A 19081-nucleotide genomic window follows, 5' to 3' on the forward strand; every position below is an offset into this window, starting at 1 on the left:
CTTTATTTGCTTTTTCGGCGCACTCACATAGCACACACATGGTCGGGTGATATTTTTGCTGAATCATAATTCTCTGATCTGTATGGCAAAACCAGATGATTGATGATAGAATGTTGCTGTCAAATTATTATCTGTCTCGATGAAACCATGATCGAAAGACAGAGTGTTCCTCATATGGATAGACATTGCATTCATGCATGAATCATAATAACTTGTCTTCTATTTTGCAGGTGTCCGTTGCTAACGTGTTTGATTGTTTCAGGAATCATTGCTCGCGCACGTAGAATCATTCCCCTGCACGTAGCACGTCCACACAGATACCCTACCAGGCGCAAGAAATCCAAGTTGATGGATCTACCCAACGCAGATATTCTCGAATTGAAGGAGAAAATGGGTGAGCTGATAAATGTTATGCAAGGGCTTGCTCTGGTACAGAAAGCACTTGCTGATAAGGTGGAAAAGCTCGAGCGGGCTTCGGCTGCCAACAGTGGTAATAATTAGGAGGGTGTGTCCAACAATGGTCTGGGTGGTTCTAGGGATGGAGGAGATCTCAGAAAGAAGACTATTGCTGGGGTGGTGATCAATAATGGTGGTGGTTTTGGTGCTGCTACAGGCGGTGGACCAGGTCCGGTGGGCAACAACCTGAAGGATAGTCTGTTTCCTCCTTTCTTTGGGGCCGAGGAGGATAGAGAAGAAGACCAGTTCTCCGTGTTGAATGAACAGTTTGGTCAATACGGTGTTCAACCACCAAACAAAGAGATTCAGGTGTTGGCTGAGAAGATAAGGGCTTTGGAAAGATTTCTGCCTATACAATGGACCAAAAGCTTTGGATGTACTTCTTCTAGGACAGTCTGTCTGGTGGGTCTTTGGAATGGTATACCAAGTTGAGGTCATCTGATGTCAAGAGCTGGCAGGATCTCAGAGATGCGTTCTTTAAACAGTATCAATTCAATGCTGACATGGCTCCTAGCCGTACCCAATTGCAAGGTATGTCTCAGAAGCCTAGTGAGAGGTTTAAAGAATACGCGCAGAGATGGAGGGAGTTGGCTGCCCGAGTCCAACCTCCGTTGGTAGACCGGGAGATGTCTGATCTGTTTATGGGTACCCTTTAGGGGACGTTTGCAGAAAGAATGGTGGGATGCCCAGTTACCAACTTTGCTGATATTGTAGTGGCGGGAGAAAGAATAGAAAGCTGGTTGAAGCTGGGGAAGATACAGGGTAACGCTTCGTCGTTTGGATCGAAGAAACCCTTTGGTAATGGCCAGCGAAAGAAGGAGGGTGATACAAGTGTTGTGTATGCCCAAAGAGGACAAAGTAGGGATCGTTACTACCAGCACACTGCTGCGGTAACAATTCCTGCTGATAATCAACAGCAGCAACAACAACAACCGCAACAACAACGACAGCCATTTCAACAGAGACCGCGGAGGGCCGGGTATCAGGTGAGAGGGCGAATGAATGATCGTCAATTTGATAGACCACCTGTGACCTACTCATTCTTGCTGAAGAAGTTGAAGGATTTGGGGTTGGTCCAGCTGAGGACATTGGCTCCGTTGAGACCGGATCAGAGGCCGGCCAGCTATGATGAGAACGCCAGGTGCGAATTCCACTCTGGTGCCCCTGGACATAATGTGGAGAATTGTAAAGCTTTTAAGCATGTTGTCCAGGACCTGGTGGATTCTAAGGCAATCAATTTTGCACCATCTCCGAATGTGAATGCCAATCCCATGTCTGCGCATGGTCAAATGGGGGTGAATGAAATTTCTGAGGATAAGGGCCGAATCTGGATGATGAACGTAGATCAGTTGAGAACTCCTTTGGCTGAGGTCAAGAGGCAACTGTTGAAGAATGGGGTCTTCCCGGGTTGTGTTGATTGTTGTGCTGCATGCACCGTGGCTCCTAATGGGTGTGTATTATTGAGGGAAGTTGTTCAGAGCCTGATGGATGAGGGAAGTCTCAGGTTTGAAAAGGTTGATTTGGGAAAGGAGGATGTCTCCACCATAACCATTTACTTTGATCCGATCGATTTGTCAACGCTGGCAGATGCGGCTCCGGTTACCATCACGGTACCTGGGCCTATTCCTTATGACAACGATGATGTTGTACCATGGGATTATGGTGGAGAGGTATACTGTAATGGGGAGAAGCAGGAAGAACAGGCTGCAGGTGAAACCACCGTTTCAAAGGTGGATAATGTCGGACCCAGTGGTTTCACTCGCAGTGGAAGGTTGTTTGCACCTGATGCTTTGAGGAGTGGGGATGGAGAGAGAGAAAAGAAAGATAAGGTCGAGGCTTTAGCCAGGGCAAGAGGGAAGCAGGTGGTAAGCGAGGGTACTCCTGTGGTGACACCGGCTCCTGGTGGATCGGAAAAAGAACTTGATGACGAAGCTGAGGAATTTCTGAGGATCATCAAGAAGTCAGAGTACAAGCTTGTTGACCATTTGCAGCAGACGCCGTCCAAAATCTCAATCTTATCTCTGCTACTGAGCTCAGAGGGACATAGAGAGGCTTTGTTGAAAATACTGAAGAGAGCCTATGTTCCTCAAGAGATCACGATTAACCAGCTAGAGACAGTGGTGTCTAATGTTAATGCTAGCCATGGGTTGGGTTTCACTGATCTTGATCTAACGGTGGATGGGCGTAATCATAATAGGGCATTACACATTGCAATGGAGTGTAAAGGAGCAGTGCTTTCACACGTGTTGGTGGATACCGGCTCATCACTCAATGTGTTGCCTAAGAAGGCCCTGGCGAAACTGGACTGTGAAGGGTTGATTCTGAGGCCCACTGACCTGATAGTTAGAGCCTTTGATGGTTCTAAAAGGGCTGTGTTTGGGGAAGTGGAGCTCCCTGTGAAGATTGGGCCCGAGGTGTTTAAGTCAGTATTCTATGTCATGGATATTCAGCCGGAATACAGTTGCCTGTTGGGTCGCTCATGGATACATGTTGCTGGGGCAGTGACTTCGAATTTGCTCCAGAAATTGAAGTATATCTGGGATGGGCAGGTCGTCACAGTTTGCGGAGAGGAAGACATCTTCGTCAGCCACCTATCATCGTTCAAGTACGTGGAAATGGACGGTGAAATATGGGAAACACCAAGTCAAGCATTTGAAACCGTTAAGGTGTAGAATGCCGTTTTTGTCAAGGAAGAGAAGAAGTCATCCATTTCTTCGTACAAGCAGGATGCTGAGGTGGTGAAGAGTGGAGAAGCTCCAGGCTGGGGAAGGATGATGGATATCGCTGCTAAGAAGGACAGATTTGGGGTTGGGTATCAGCCGGGCCGAGGCTCGTCTGGGCAGAATAGAGGTCGCCGTCAGCCATTCACGTTCACCAGTGCTGGAATGCTAGATCTAGACCGCATCTGTGTGGTGGGTGAAGAGATTAACAATGACTGTGAGCTCGATCAGTGGATAAAACCGTGCGTACCAGGGATGGAGATCCAGAACTAGAAGGTCGAAAAGATCATCACTGTCACTCTACGTGAAGAGTAATATTTCCTGTTTTTCAATTCTGTCTGCATGAAAGCCATACGTTTTGCCCGAAACGTAATGGTTCATTGTAAGGGCCACCTCATGTGTTTCATTTTGCAATATTTGCATCATAAATAAGAGGATGTTTTTCATTAAAAGCGGTGTTCCCTGTTTTTCGTTTATTTTTGCAGTTTAAAAACAAAAATAAAAATGGCAATGTTTTCATTTTCCTTTTTCAATTTGTCTCACTCCGGTTCTAAAGCAATGCATGAATCAACATTCATGCAGATGCGATCATTCTCCGGATTTCATTGATAACAATCCTGTTACACCCCTATATGACTTCGACAATCCGATCTATCATGCCGAAGAAGAAGGCGAAGATGATTGTGAATTGCTGGAGGAATTAGCCAGGTTGTTGAAACAAGAGGAGAAGGTGATTCAGCCGCACGAAGAGCAAGTTGAGATTGTGAATCTGGGTACCGAGGAGGTCAGAAAAGAAGTGAAAGTCGGGGCTGCTTTGGAGGCAAATGTTAAGAGTAGAATGGTAGCCTTGTTGAAAGAGTATGTTGATATCTTCGCCTGGTCTTATCAAGATATACCAGGGTTGGATACCGATATCGTTGTGCACAAGTTACCATTGAGAGCAGATTGTCCTCCAGTGAAGCAGAAGTTGCGCAGAACTCGACCTGAGATGGCCATGAAAATAAAAGAGGAAGTGCAGAAGCAGTTGGATGCTGGTTTCCTCGCTGTCACTAATTATCCACCTTGGGTCGCGAATGTTGTGCCGGTCCCGAAGAAGGATGAGAAGGTGAGAATGTGTGTGGACTACCGGGATCTAAACAGAGCTAGTCCGTAGGATGATTTTCCATTACCTCACATCGATGTGTTGGTAGATAATACAGCTCAGTTCTCGGTGTTTTCCTTCATGGATGGCTTTTCTGGCTATAACCAAATCAAAATGTCGCCAAATGATATGGAGAAAACAACGTTCATCACACCGTGGGGCACTTTCTGCTATAAGGTGATGCCATTCGGTCTCAAGAATGTCGGTGCAACCTATCAGAGAGCCATGGTGACTTTGTTTCATGATATGATTCATCATGAAATCGAATGCTATGTTGATGACATGATAGCAAAGTCCCAAACAGAAGAGGGGCATCTGGTAGATCTGGCCAAGCTGTTTGACCGGCTGAGACAATTCAGACTGAGGTTGAATCCGAATAAGTGCACTTTCGGAGTGCGGTCCGGTAAATTGTTGGGGTTTATTGTAAGCGAAAGAGGAATCGAGGTTGATCCTGCTAAAGTAAAAGCAATACAAGACATGCCTGAACCGAGAACAGAAAAAGAGGTTCGTGGTTTCTTAGGTAGATTGAACTACATTTCACGGTTCATATCTCATCTAACAGCCACGTGTGAACCCATATTCAAATTGTTGAGAAAAGATCAAAAGGTCAGGTGGAATAATGATTGCCAAGCGGCATTTGAAAAGATAAAAGAATATTTGCAGGAGCCTCCGATTCTGATGCCTCCTGTGGAGGGACGACCGTTAATTCTGTGCTTGACGATCCTTGAGGGGTTATGGGGTGTGTATTGGGGCAGCATGACGAGTCTGGTCGAAAAGAGCATGCGATTTACTACCTTAGCAAAAAGTTTACCGACTGTGAAACAAGATATTCACTGCTCGAAAAAACTTGTTGTGCTTTGGTATGGGCTGCTCGCCGACTGAGACAGTATATGTTGGTTCATACCGCTTTGTTGATTTCCAAGATGGATCCGGTCAAGTATATATTCGAGAAGCCAGCATTGACCGGACGGGTTGCAAGGTGGCAAATGATTTTGACTGAATATGATATTTAATATACCTCTCAGAAGGCGATCAAGGGGAGTGTATTGTCTGATTACCTCACCAAGCAACCCATTGAGGATTATCAACCGATGAAGTTTGAGTTCCCTGATGAGGACATCATGTTTCTCAAATCGAAAGATTGTGAGGAACCTATCCCGAAGGAGGGGCCTGACCCTGAATCCGAATGGATTCTGATGTTTGATGGGGCCGTTAACGTGAATGGTAGTGGAGTTGGTGTTGTTTTGGTTACGCCGAAAGGATCCCACATTCCTTTTGCTGCCCGGCTAACATTTGAATGCACCAACAACGTGGCTGAATATGAAGCTTGTATCTTGGGGATTGAAGAGGCGATTGATTTGCGGATCAAAAACCTTGTTATATATGGAGATTCAGCTTTGGTTGTGAACCAGGTTAACGGAAAATGGTATACGCATCAATCTCATTTAATTCCATACCGGGATTATACGAGGAGATTGTTGACGTTTTTCACCAAGGTGAAATTACATCATGTGCCTAGAGAAGAGAACCCTTTGGCAGATGCTTTGGCTACTCTGGCTGCCTTGATTAAGGTGCAGTGGTGGAATCAGTTCCCCAATGTTGAGGTAGGACGTCTAGATAGACCGGCTTATATGTTTGTTGTTGACACAACGCCTGATGATGAGAAGCCATGGTATTACGATATCAAACGCTCTCTGGAAACCCAAGAGTATCCTGAGGGAGCATCCAAGAAGGACCGAAAGACTCTGAGGAGGTTAGCCATGGTGTTCTATCTGAACAAGGATGGGGTTTTGTACAAGAGGAATTTTGATTGGGTCTTGCTCAGATGCGTCGATGACAGAGAAGCAAGCCAATTGATGAAAGAGGTTCACGAGGGGTCGTTTGGTACCCATGCCAGTGGGAATGCAATGGTGAAGAAATTGTTGAGGGCTGGATATTATTGGATGACGATGGAGGCCCAATGCTTCAATTTCGTGCGGAAGTGTCATAAATGCCAGATTTATGCTGATAAGGTGCACGTGCCTCCTAATCCGTTGAGTTTGATGTCGTCTTCGTGGCCGTTTGCCATGTGGGGCATTGATATGATCGGAAAGATTGAGCCTACGGCTTCAAATGGGCACTGATTCATATTAGTGGCTATTGATTACTTCACCAAATGGGTGGAAGCAGCCTCTTATGCCAATGTGACAAAGCAGGTCGTTGCTCGATTTCTGAATTGAGATATCATTTGCAGATATGGGGTTCCCGAAAGAATCATTACCGATAATGGTTCTAATTTGAACAATAAGATGATGGCAGAACTGTGCCGGGAATTCAAGATTGAGCATCACAATTCTTCTCCTTATCGTCCGAAGATGAATGGGGCGGTCGAGGCAGCCAATAAGAATATTAAGAAGATTATGCAGAAGATGGTCGTGACCTATAAAGATTGGCATGAGATGTTGCCGTTTGCATTGCATGGATACCGAACCTCGGTGCGTACATCTATTGGGGCAACGCCATTCTCGCTCGTATATGGAATAGAAGCAGTGTTGCCGGTTGAGGTCCAGATTCCCTCTTTGAGAGTCCTGATGGACGTGAAATTGCAAGAGGCTGAATGGGTAAGGACTCGGTACGAAGAGTTGAGCCTGATTGAGGAAAAGAGGCTGGCGGCCATTTGTCATGGGCAGCTGTACTAGCAGCGGATGAAGTGTGCTTTTGACCGAAAGGTGCGACCTCGGGTATATCACGTAGGCGATATGGTGTTGAAAAGGATCCTTCCTCCTCAAAACGATCGTAGGGGCAAGTGGACACCCAATTATGAAGTTCCATTCGTGGTCAAGAAGGTTTTCTCTAGCGGAGCCTTGTTGTTGACGACCATGGATGGCGAGGATTTTCCATCCCCTGTGAATGCGGACGCAGTTAAAAAATACTTTGTATAAGAGACCCGCTGGACGAAAAGAATAAAATAGTCCAGGCAAAAAGGGGCATCCCGTTGAACAAAAAAAAAAGAATAAAAAGGTTCGGGCAAAAATTAGGGATAAAAAGAAAAAACTGTACACCCGGCAAGTCGAAAACCCCACAAGGGCGGCTTGGGCAAAAAAGGGTATCCCGGTGGACTGAAAACCCGCAAGGGCGGTCCAGACAAAAGAGGGATTGAAACAAACAACTGCGTCCAGCATGATCGTTTGTACTTTGGTTAAGACACGTGGATAATATCCGGCAGGGATCAGTCAGAAGCGTCTTGTTCAGAAGGCAGAAAGCGTGGAGAGTCTTGAGGACATATGGGGTGTAACCGAGTTGGAACTCGATGAGATCATGGGTTCACATTGCCATTAGGATAGATTTTCCTTTTGTGCGCAATTACCTCTTTTCAGGAATTGCTTCCTTTGTATTGCTCATTCATGAGCCACCTTTTTCAATCAATAAAGTGCATATTCAGTCAAATAATTTTGTTTTTGTTTTCATTACCGCTTTGATTGCAAAAACATCCGTTTATTTTGATAAAGAATCTTTGCATTTTAAGACATACGGGTCCCTTCCAATGCATGTTTATAAGATTGAAAACTTGAAATCTTATTCGGAAGGTAGAGTGACCCAGGTGTTGAAATCTTGGCACGCCTGGGGGCACGATTTTGTCTAACGATCTCTTTTACAGGTGCTGTTAGATATTTTCACTCACTTGCAGGTTGTGATGTGAAGCCTTTAACAAGAGATCCCCGTGGAGTCCAATCAGGGACGAGGGATGGAGGAACGGTGAAAAGACGACGGAAGAACGTACGACGATCCTGGGGGATTAATCAAGAAGACTCTTCAAAGTCTGAAGAATTGGAAAGTTGGTACCGATTTGAGGGGTTCGATCTCCGTGGAGTACGGAGAAATCGAGAATACAAGGTGATGAATCAGAAAAGTCCAGACGATTCTGGGAGCTCTCAAAAGTGGAAAGCTGACACTGTGGTTAGATAGTGAATACTAGGGTTCGACGAGTCGGCAGGTGTTCCGTGCCAGATATTCCTTATTCCCCCTAGCAGGGTCGGGATTGTTATCTCCCAGCGGGTTCAAGATCGGTGTTTCCACAGCAGTCAGGAATGAAGGTGGCAATTTCCCCAAGCAGTGTCGGGATTGTTGCATCCCTAGCAAGTCGAAGATTGTTGTTTTCCCCGCAGAGTGTGTTGGTAGCTGTTTCCCAGCGAAGTCCCCAAGCAGATCGGGTTCAGTGGAGTTCATCCCTGTTGAGGGTTGTCCTTTCCCTAGCAGCAGTGCTTTTCCCCAGCAGGGTGGAGGTTGGAGCGATAGCGAGTTCCTCAACAGAGTGCCTCGAGCTTCCCAGTAGAGTCCCTTGAGGGGGATACTTTTTTAGGCATTCATCATTTAGATAAGCATAGCATATTGCATATCTAATTGCGTAGCATTTCCATGGTTGTGGAGCATTACGCTGTAAAAAATCATGCATCAGCATTGCAAGCTTAAACTAGTCTCAAGCCGTGGTTACTGTTTGAGGATTGGTTTCGCCAGATGGTGAAGATGTTACTCTGAGGAGTTCGGCATCGTGATTCTGAATCAACAGTATTCCCCAGTAGTGCGATATTGGAAGAAGAGTTTATGTCGGGCGGAGATGGAAATAATAAAAAAAATCAAGAGAAGTTTTGGGGTTCAAGAAAAGCAAAAAAAGAGAAAGAGAATAATCCCCAGCTGAGCGCAAATTGTTCGTTCACCATGGATTAAGTAGGGATGGCATGCTCATGGCTTATTATCCCCGGCATGAATTGTTGACCTACGTGCCGTCTCATTCATCACTTTACCTTATTACTGCCGATGTCGTAGGGCATGAAGTTTTCCAATATTCAGATCGAAGAAGTTTCCGACGATCAGGTCGAAGTACTTGTGGCACTCAGGCCAGTTTTCCAATTTTCAGATCGAAGAAGTTTCCGGCGATCAGGTCGAAGTACTTGTGGCACTCAGGCCAGTTTTTTGATATTCAGATCGAAGAAGTTTCCGACGATCAGGTCGAAGTACTTGTGGCACTCAGGCCAGTTTCCGGTATTCAGACCGAACCGATATTCAGATCGAAGAAGTTTCCGAAGATCAGGTCGAAGTACTTGTGGCACTCAGGCCAGTTTTCCGATTTTCAGATCAAAGAAGTTTCCGACGATCAGGTCGAAGTACTTGTGGCACTCAGGCCAGTTTCCGGTATTCAAACCGAACCGGTATTCAGACCGATGTGGCACTCAGGCCAGTTTTCCGGTATTTAGACCGAAGTGGTATTCAGACCAAAGTGGTATTCAGACCAAAATGGTATTCAGACCGAAGCGGCATTCAGGCCAATCTCTCGGTGTTCAGACCGATATCGATACTCCCAGATTCCGATGCTCAGTATTCAAACTGATGAGCAGCGTTCAGGCCATGGTGGTTCCTTTGTTACCATTTATTTTGGTATCCGGGTCAATATTCCTTTTCGGTATTCAGGCCGACTTTCTACGTACCATACGGATTCATCTTTTGAGATTGCTTCTTTGCCGATTCTGACAGGCTTTGTTAATTATTTTCCCCGCGGAGTGCAAATTGTTCGTTTGTTCTTGGTATTCAATCACTCTTCACCCTGATCATCTGAAATCCGAGGTTATTCATATCGACAGGTTCATAGTGGATTGAATAGGGGCAGCTGTAACACCTCAAAATTTGCCCTCCTCTTCTTGGGACTAGTTCTGCATATTTGCATTTTTTAAGACATTAGGCATTTGCATATTGAATATCATGTGAAAATAAACAAGTCATCCTCCTAAGTCTTTCTCAGAAGATAGAGAGGTTAAGAGATTCAAGCCTGAGGGTCTCATGGATTGATCACTAGCCATCTGAGGGTTTGTGCTTCAATTAGGGTTTTCTTGGTTCTTCAAGGAGGTTGAGCATTATCTTGGTTGCAAGGATACATCATTATCATCATGGTCATGTCCTTATCAAAGGTTTCAGAATTCATGCTCAGGTTCCTTGGGATTAGGGTTTTGACCTCTGGTCAACCCTAATCAATTGCTTTCTTTCAGTCAGGGATTCTCAAGGAGAGGAGGATTCTATTAGGATGAGGATCATATGATCATTATGTTAAGCATATTTGAGCTAGGGTGTCATTTTGGAGCCAATTCCTCAAGTGGTTGAGGCGCAAGCTGATCAGAGCATGGTTAGGTCATCTGGGGCCCATAAAAGTCAACAAAAAGTCAATTGAGGGCTAGGAGGTGGAGAAATGGTTTGAGACACTTCATTCATGTCCCAAAGAGGTTCATTTGTCATTACAAACATATACATTGAAGAATTTGTAGTCTGTGCAAAAGTTTCCAAAAATGGAAAGTGACCTGTAATTTCAAGTTTGCAAAAATGGAATGATTCTGGTCCAAATTCAACTTGATCTTACATCATCAAAAAAGCTTCAAATACAATTTTTTCCAACATTAAATTTTAAGATCTTTCTCTCCCATTTCCAAAAAGTCCAAGATCATGAGCATCTGATGAATGGTTGGGGAGATATGATCAAATCATTGCCAAGTATGCTTGAAACTCCAAAAGGCCATAACTTTTGAACCAAAACTCCAAATTGAGTGCCTCTTTTTGCACTTTGCTCCTCGTGACATATATTTTCCAAATCATTCATTACATGGCATGAAATTTCATCATATAATCATATGCTCATTCATGACCATTTTGGAGGGAAATTTGCAAATTTGAATTTGGTGCATCATGGGAACAAAATACCATTGCCATTGTGTTCATTGGAAGATTTTAAGTGAATTTGATCATCCATTTGCTACTGTTCACATGTACTTTTGCATGGCACCACCAATTTTCCAAAATTTGTCATACACCTTATTTTTGCCTAATCCTAATTAATTCATGACTAATTGTGATTTGGATGTAATTAGTACATGGTATATAAGGTAAACCCTAACAGAATTGTTCATAACCACCAATTCTAGATCTAGATCTCATTTTCCCTCCAAAATTTCTCTCATCTCAAATTCAAATTTTCTCCACACAACCACACATTTTCTTGATAGATCCATCATCCTCATGACATTTGGAGCATGATTCATCCATTTTTTGTGGAATTTGAGCAAGGTTTGAAGCATGTCAAGCATATGAACACATCAATGGCAAGTGCAAATTGAGCTAGATCCAAGCATCTCCAAGCCTCAATTCATTCACAAAGCTTCATAACAAGAGTTAAGGAGTGGATTCACACACTTTGGAGGCCTTGAACTCACTGTTTTGATCACTGCCATTCCAGGTTGGTCCAATTTCGAATCTCATAATTCTTGACTTTATGTACATAGACTTGTAGATCCTTGCATGCTGGTTATTCTGATATAAATTTCATGAAATTTGGATGAAAAACGAAGAAGTTATGTTGATTTAAAGTTTGTAGATCCATTCTTATTTCCTTCGATTCGTGAAATATAGTGAGAATTAGGCTTAGGTTTTGTGATATTTGTGATCTACTCGTCGAGACGGTTCCAATGATGTATTCCATTTAAAATTCTGGAAAAAAAAATGCACGTGGTACTGTTCACCACCGTCTCAAGGTAGGAGACGGTGGTTTCCTCCTTGCCTGGCCGTGGGAGCCGCCGCCTGCAACTAGCAGTGCTGGCGCTAGGGTTTTGTCCCTTGTGTGTGCCACGCGAGCGCTACATGTCCAATTCATTGGCTGCGCTTCCTCTGACTCTTCCACGTTGGCCTTTGACCGTGACTGGACGCGCCACCTCATAAATAAAACTGTAGCGTTTCACTTGATACACGCTTCGATTCCCACTGGTTGCAATTTCTGGATTATTTTGTCATGCGTTTCTCTTTTATTCTGTACCAGGTTCGATTCCAGCCAGCTGCATCTTTTTCAAATTAAATCCACATTTCATTTTCCCTCCATTTCAATATATGTTTTGTCCATTAATTCAAATATTTTTCTTCCAACTTCAAAAATTCATATCAATTTGAAAATTCATCCAATTAATTCCACATTTTTTGCAACATTTTCATGTGTTTGTCTATTATTTTGTGGTGTTTATTTTTGGATTTTATCATTTCTGGAATTTGAATTGTGATTGGTTGATTGAACATATATGCAAAATGTGACATGCTTCATTCTTTCTATCATTAAATGCTCAATAATGATCCAATTGCCATGAAATTTTGCATGATGATTCCTAACATGATGCTTGACATTTGAGGCTTGGTTTGGTATTTTTATCATCTTTCATCTCTGTTTTATGCACATGATTGTATGGTGTGACAATGTGTGTCACACAATTTGATGTCATACTTGTGCATTTTCATTTCTAGGACAAATGATCTCTTCTGATTCCAATCTTTTGCATCATGATTGTATTTGACATGTTGTGTGCACATAAAAATTTCTAGAATTATTTGATTCATTTCTGTTTTAATATGGAATTTTCATTCTTAATGTCCAATTGTGTGCCTTGAAATTGCCTTTGTCTTCTCTTGCTCACTACATGACTTTGCTTAATGATTTTGATTTGGTCCTTTTTAGGACATGTTCTCACTTGATTAAATGTGATTCATGTTGAATATTGGTTGTTGTTTTGACTTTTTGCCTCACTTTTGACCCTAGGCTTTGCCCTAGGGGTTTGAACTCACATTTGAACTTTGTATTTCAGGTTCAAGCATTCATCTCCATGATTGATGTTGCCTCATCATTTGAGCTTGGCTATTTGCTATGTTTGATAACCTTTGGTTCTTTTGTAGGTCCTTTGGTGAATCACTTGAGTGTTTGCCTTATGGCTTACATGTTGTACATGTTGGGATTGTTTGTCTGTTGTTATCTGTTAACTGTTGGTTGTTTGTCTGAGTATCCTACTGATGTTTTAGATTTTCTTACAGGTACTTTATCCGCTTTAACTCATTATTTGAGTTGCTTTTCTTTGCTTGTGGTTGGCATAACACTTAGGTAATTTCTTTAACTCCATGTAGTCTGGAAGACCTGCTATCTTTGGCAGGCACCTGTCTGAAGCCCTCCTTAAGAGGCCATGTTCTTGATTGTTTAACTTTATGCTAAAGACCTCAATGAGGCATGGTTACATGTAAAGACCTCCTAATTGAAGAGGCATTGGCAGATAGAAGGGATGTGCAATCCATCCCCTGCTATTCAGTTGAGTCTTTCATCTTGCTCGCACTACGTGCTGATGCATTTTGAATAAACACCCAAGATCCTTGTATATAGAGTCAGTCATGTGGAGTAGAGTTCCTCATTCTGGACTCCCACACCTTCTTTGATTCAAGCTCACCCAGGCCGGGTTAAGAGATTTGAGGTCCAACCCTCATTACCTTTTCATCTGCTCACCCTGACGGTCAATGTTAGTGGTTAAGAGCTTTGTCAGATACCCCTTCCAGGTGGCTTGTTTGTCGAGGTTGATATGACCCCTTGACTAAAGCCCAGCCTTGTATGAGCCACTTGTTTGCATATAGCGTGTGATACCTGTTCACCTGTGTTGCTTACTTGCTGTGTGATTGACTTGCTTCCTGTGCGAGTTAGGTTCTGTTTAGATGCCTCAACCTAGGACTATTGTGGATTGCATGACAACTATTAGGCTCGAGTCAGTCTCCCTTTTAGTTTGTTATTCCCAAGTCTCTGGTTAGGAGAAAGTTTCTTCCCTGTTAAGGGGAACTACGTCGCCCTGATCCTCATACCAGATGAGGTACGTAGGCAGGAGATCGTGCGAGATCTCTCTGGGCAACCTTTTCTTTTGTGTGTGTGTGTGTTTGCTTGACGGCTATTAGGCTCGAGTTCCAGACTCCCTATTAGCTTGTCGGTTTGATAACCTTTTTGTGTGTGTTAGGAGTTGGATGTAAGACCAGCGGTTGGCATTCCGTTTCCTATTTGTTGTGTGTTTGGAGTCTGATGTAAGTCCAGTGATTGGCATTCGGTTTCCTATTGTTGTTTATTTGTGGAGTCTGATGTAAGTCCAACCATTGGCATTCGGTTTCTTGTTTGTGTTTCTTTTGTTTGGTGTCGGACGTAAGACCAGCCATTGGCAGTCTGTTTCCATTTGCGTGTTTCTTTTGACGTCTCAGCGTCTTTGTGTTGTGTTTTGTTTCGGCGTGCGTTAGCCGAACTACGGTAGCTCTGATTCTCATTCCAGATGAGAAACGTAGGCATAGGATGCGATATCCTAGCGAGCCCGTTCCCATTTCCCCGAACTATGTCGACTTTGATGTTTGTTTCTGACAAACTACGTAGGCCCAGGATGCGACATCCTGCCGAGTCTCCTTCCTCCGTCTTCTTCCATCTGTGTTTTATTCCAGTGTGTGTGCTTTCTTTTTGAGCAGTTATTTAGCAACCTTATTCTTTTCTTTTGAGCGTGGATCTCGTCGAGTACGACGGACGTGAGGGGTGCTAATACCTTCCCCTTGCGTAACCGACTCCCGATCCTTGCAATCTTCGGTCGTAAGACCATTTCCTTTCCAGGTTTACTTCGAGTGTTTCCTTTCCCTCCTTTGGGATAAATAACGCACGGTGGCGGCTCTGTTTGTTTGTCTTTTTCCCCCGGTTGTTTTTCGCGTTGCGACAAAGTGCATGATTCACATCTACGATATGCTCCTATATTCCTAGACATGTTGAACTTATATTTTGAACATGTTAGAGGATGAATGCATTATATGATATGATGACACCATCCAAAGTACACGTTATGGGCGACTAGAAAGGTTTTACATCATTAAAATAAGAACTAGACATATTTGCCCTCACACTTTTTGCTTTTGAATACCACAAATGGAACTCGGTTGTATATCAATAGGTATCTTAAATCGAGAGTGTGCAATCCTACCACCGGGTAACAATATTGCAGCTATACCAGATGATGTAGTTGCTAAGACAATTTCTCCTCTACTTCTTAAACTTGCCATTAATGTTCGATAAAGGAATGTTCTACTTGTTCCTCCTAGACCATCAACAAAAAATATCCCACTGTGTTTTTGAACAATTACATTCATAATGGTTTTGAATGCAATCATTTGATCATTATTTAACTTAGCAACAAATTCAATCTCTTCATTGGGGATATCGACCGCTAAATCCTCTTGTATGAGAGTTGGAATTGCATCTCCATCTATTGTATTAGGGGGTAAAGATGGGAGATCATAATCTTGAATTTTTTTACCGTGCAGGTTTAAGAGTTCATTCAAGTCCTTCAACAACATATTAGTCAAGTCTGATTCCACAACATTGTTAGTTGTTTGATAATCATCTGCCATGTGTGTAAAAAAATCATTCCAAATACCTCTAACATCAGTAGGTTCATAAAATATTAAAATCATCATGAATAACCTCTATAAAGCATATGGCATTCGGAGACTCGTAGCCTCAACCAAACAATCATGAATACTATGATCAGTCTCTAGAAATCCCCTATCCTCGGCTGATTTTTTGAATGTATTGAAAGTCATGCCATCGTTTGTAAGAAGATATTCCCAACTGGTTGGACCTGTGACATGAGATAACAACAGTCACAAGTAAAACTTATCTCCCTCCGAAGGTGATATTGTATAGATTCTCTCGATAACTTTTCTTGTTGACCGCCTACGATGTCATTCCATGTCCCGCTTGTTCCAACAATAATGCTCTGGAATCTCTCTATACAGATAATTTCTTGCTTGTGGATCTCGTACATTCAATGAAAAGAATTATGTGATCATTGTTTTGGAGTTGCATTTATTATTTAACATATATGCAATTTGCTGATGATCATAAAAGCGCACTTGATGTCGATTCGGCAAGTGGATCTGCAATCTTTCAATCAAGGATATAATCGGTAAAGAGTGAATTGAAATATTTTCCATAATTCCTCGGGAGCACAAATCCATCTTGCGTCAACATATTGTTGAACTTCATCCATGTATGATCTTGTATGAACCTCTATAGCCACACGATCAGGGCCCTTGTACACATATTTGTATAGATACTTGATACTTTTAATGCTACTGCAAATCTCTACATTTCTATGTGATAATCATACTTTAATAGTAACCAAGGGTTATAAGGAACCACCCATCTATTATCGACAGACATATCTCTATCTAATGATATAGATTCATCAAACATTCTCCTATACTCGAGATATGAGTCAGTGTCTTGACGTGTTTCATCCAAGAGTTGTTTGGGATAACTTTTTTTACAATGTCTGTCTTTCATACATGGATACTTTCGGTTGATTATGCCGCAAGGTCCGTGGATCATATGTTTTACAACAGCTTCATGCAATTGTGGTTCATATTCTAATTTAGGTATTTCTGCCCGTACCATACTATCATAATCTTTTGGGTCATGCAACTTGTCATTACTTTCTAAGACCAACAACATATGCACATTCGGTAGTCCGTGCTTTTGAAATTCAGTGACATACATGTAGCTTTTAACTTTTCCCAAGACTCCTTTATTAATAACGTCATCCTTCAATTGCTCGAATTTTGAACAAAATATTCTTGTTAGAAAATCTGGACGATCTTGTGGTGTTTGAAAAACCAAAAGTTCTGATGTTATCTCACTCCAAGAAGGGTTGCATGTCATTGTTAGAAAAATATTTGGTTTACCGCCATTAAGAACAATAGCCATGCCATCTTCATAATGTTGTGTCATGTCTCGACGACCGCCAATAAATGATGATGGCAATATTGTTCTTTTTCCATTGTTTTCTACGATGATTTATGAAATGCATTAGTATTAGAATACATGAATTATTAGCATTATAAGTACAACTAGTTATTAATCTAAAACTGTATATTTATGCTATATGAATTTGTACCTGCATTAGTTTCACCAACATGCAAAGCATCCTGTAAACCTTGGTACAATTCAGCACATATATCACTTTGTTGCTCTTTAATCCACCTTAACCTCCTTGATTCAATTTTGACATAATTGTCTACAACATATTGTTGCAATAGTCTACCCGCATTTAACAACATTGACTGATCATTTGGGCGAATCTACAGTTGATTGAAAAAATGTCGGTGCTAAATGTAAAGTTTTTTAAACAATGCTTAGCCAAGTATACTATCTACTAAAATTAATCTAAATTTACCTGAAGCATGTAACTGTAATACTCTCAACATGAAACTCTTCGTCCATTAAGATTTGTTGTGTTGATGTCCCAACCATGCGTCCCAAATGGAAATAATATAGGGTATTGCAAAGGATCATAATGTCCCTTTGTCTCTTGAACTTTCTTGATATTTCCATCATGACGAATGACATTAATATCCCTTCCATACTCCATAGAATCAGCATCACATCCAACAAAAAATTTCCCAACTTATTCTGTAGTTGGAAGATTGTATTGATGGTGATTACTTGGACACTCCTTAAGTATGATGCTACACTCACTGATACTTGGAAATAGTGACAGTTGCTTGAACCTAATTACAAAAGGATTAAACGGATTGAGCATTTTCTGTAATTTGTGAACTATATTTTGGTGCAACTGTGGATCTTCTTGAATTCTATTATGTAGCTCATTATCAGTGTCGTAGATGTATAGTTGTAAGAAACGCGGCCTGACACCCTCATTTGGATAAAAACCTCCTATGTTATGGTAAAAAGCACCTTGAGCACGAAATGTGTATATACCACGACCAGATGCAAGAATATTCTCATCAACAGGAACACCAATTGAAGTGAATGAGAGCACATGGTTATAACTTCTAATATGTTGCCTAAAATGTTTTCCTTCAACTGAACCATCCAAAAATAATTGTTGCAATTCTATAGGATCATTAACTCATGAAAATGATACATTTCCACCAATACAACACGTGTCACTTGATTCATGATGAAACAATCTTGCATTGCAGTGTCTACAGGTAATTGAATGTGGCAACTAGGATTTTGTCATCATCATGTTATTTTTGAAATTTCGAGCAATATTGTACTTTGCTCGAAAAGCATGTCCTGATTCTACAGGCAGGAGTTTGATATTGATTACTAAATATTATCTAATAAAATACAAATAAAAAATATACGCAAGATGCCTCAATTAGAATATTTTAATATTGCATGATTTTAAATTTTATGTCACTTGAGTAAAAGCTACATTTATTTGACACAAAATGTTTATGAACATACATTTAGGACAACGTGATAATGCACCATTTTCTCTGACATCCATGTTAACATATGATATTACTGCATCCTCAAAAGCTTCATCAACATTCGTATCATCTGATACAAAAAAAATAATTAGAATATATACATGTGTAAAAGTTACTACTCGCATACTTAGAACAATATCCCTTATACCTGTATCGGTTTGACTCATGTTGTTTCGTTGATTAGGTGATGTTCAATTACGATCTGCGGGTTTAAATACATAAAATGAGATATGACGAAAGCGAACAAAATTATACAATGTAATATATAATGTATATATTGATCATCACCAACCAAGTGCAACATCATTAGCATATGAAATTCTACTTGGACCGACTTCAGTGTCTTGAGTTCCTTCAAAATGTGATCTTGGAAAAGTCATATTTGTAAAATTTTGAAATAAAACTCTCGACTGACTGTTTATAGGGCAATATGTTTGAGCTTGTTTCTCTTGCTCTTTCCGCCGCCTATAATTTTCATGTTGTCTCGACAAATGGTTTTCTTTCTGCTCGTTGCTCATATTTTGTCTCCTCTTCCTTTCATTTTCGCCTCTTCTTGACATTTGTTGTTGACTTGATATTTAACGTGTATTATTTTCCATTTTGTTAATGTAACTGGCAAACACATATGTAATTTATA

The 19081-nt window shown here is 41.6% G+C and overlaps 1 protein-coding gene across 1 annotated transcript; it reads right to left on the reverse strand.

Annotated features, from left to right (window-relative positions):
* Window positions 1-15042: 15042 nt before the first annotated feature.
* LOC127123547 (uncharacterized) lies at window positions 15043-15552 on the reverse strand. The gene has a single exon (XM_051053757.1). The coding sequence runs from the start codon at window positions 15550-15552 to the stop codon at window positions 15043-15045; it is 510 nt and encodes a 169-aa protein (XP_050909714.1).
* Between the last annotated feature and the right edge of the window lie 3529 nt (window positions 15553-19081).

The sequence above is a fragment of the Lathyrus oleraceus genome, chromosome 2 (genome assembly GCF_024323335.1).
Source record: "Lathyrus oleraceus cultivar Zhongwan6 chromosome 2, CAAS_Psat_ZW6_1.0, whole genome shotgun sequence".
Classification (NCBI taxonomy): Eukaryota; Viridiplantae; Streptophyta; class Magnoliopsida; order Fabales; family Fabaceae; genus Lathyrus; species Lathyrus oleraceus.

Excerpts from the sequence above, each read along its gene's own strand:
- LOC127123547 (XM_051053757.1), bottom strand. The coding sequence starts at position 15,552 with ATGGCAGATGATTATCAAACAACTAACAATGTTGTGGAATCAGACTTG.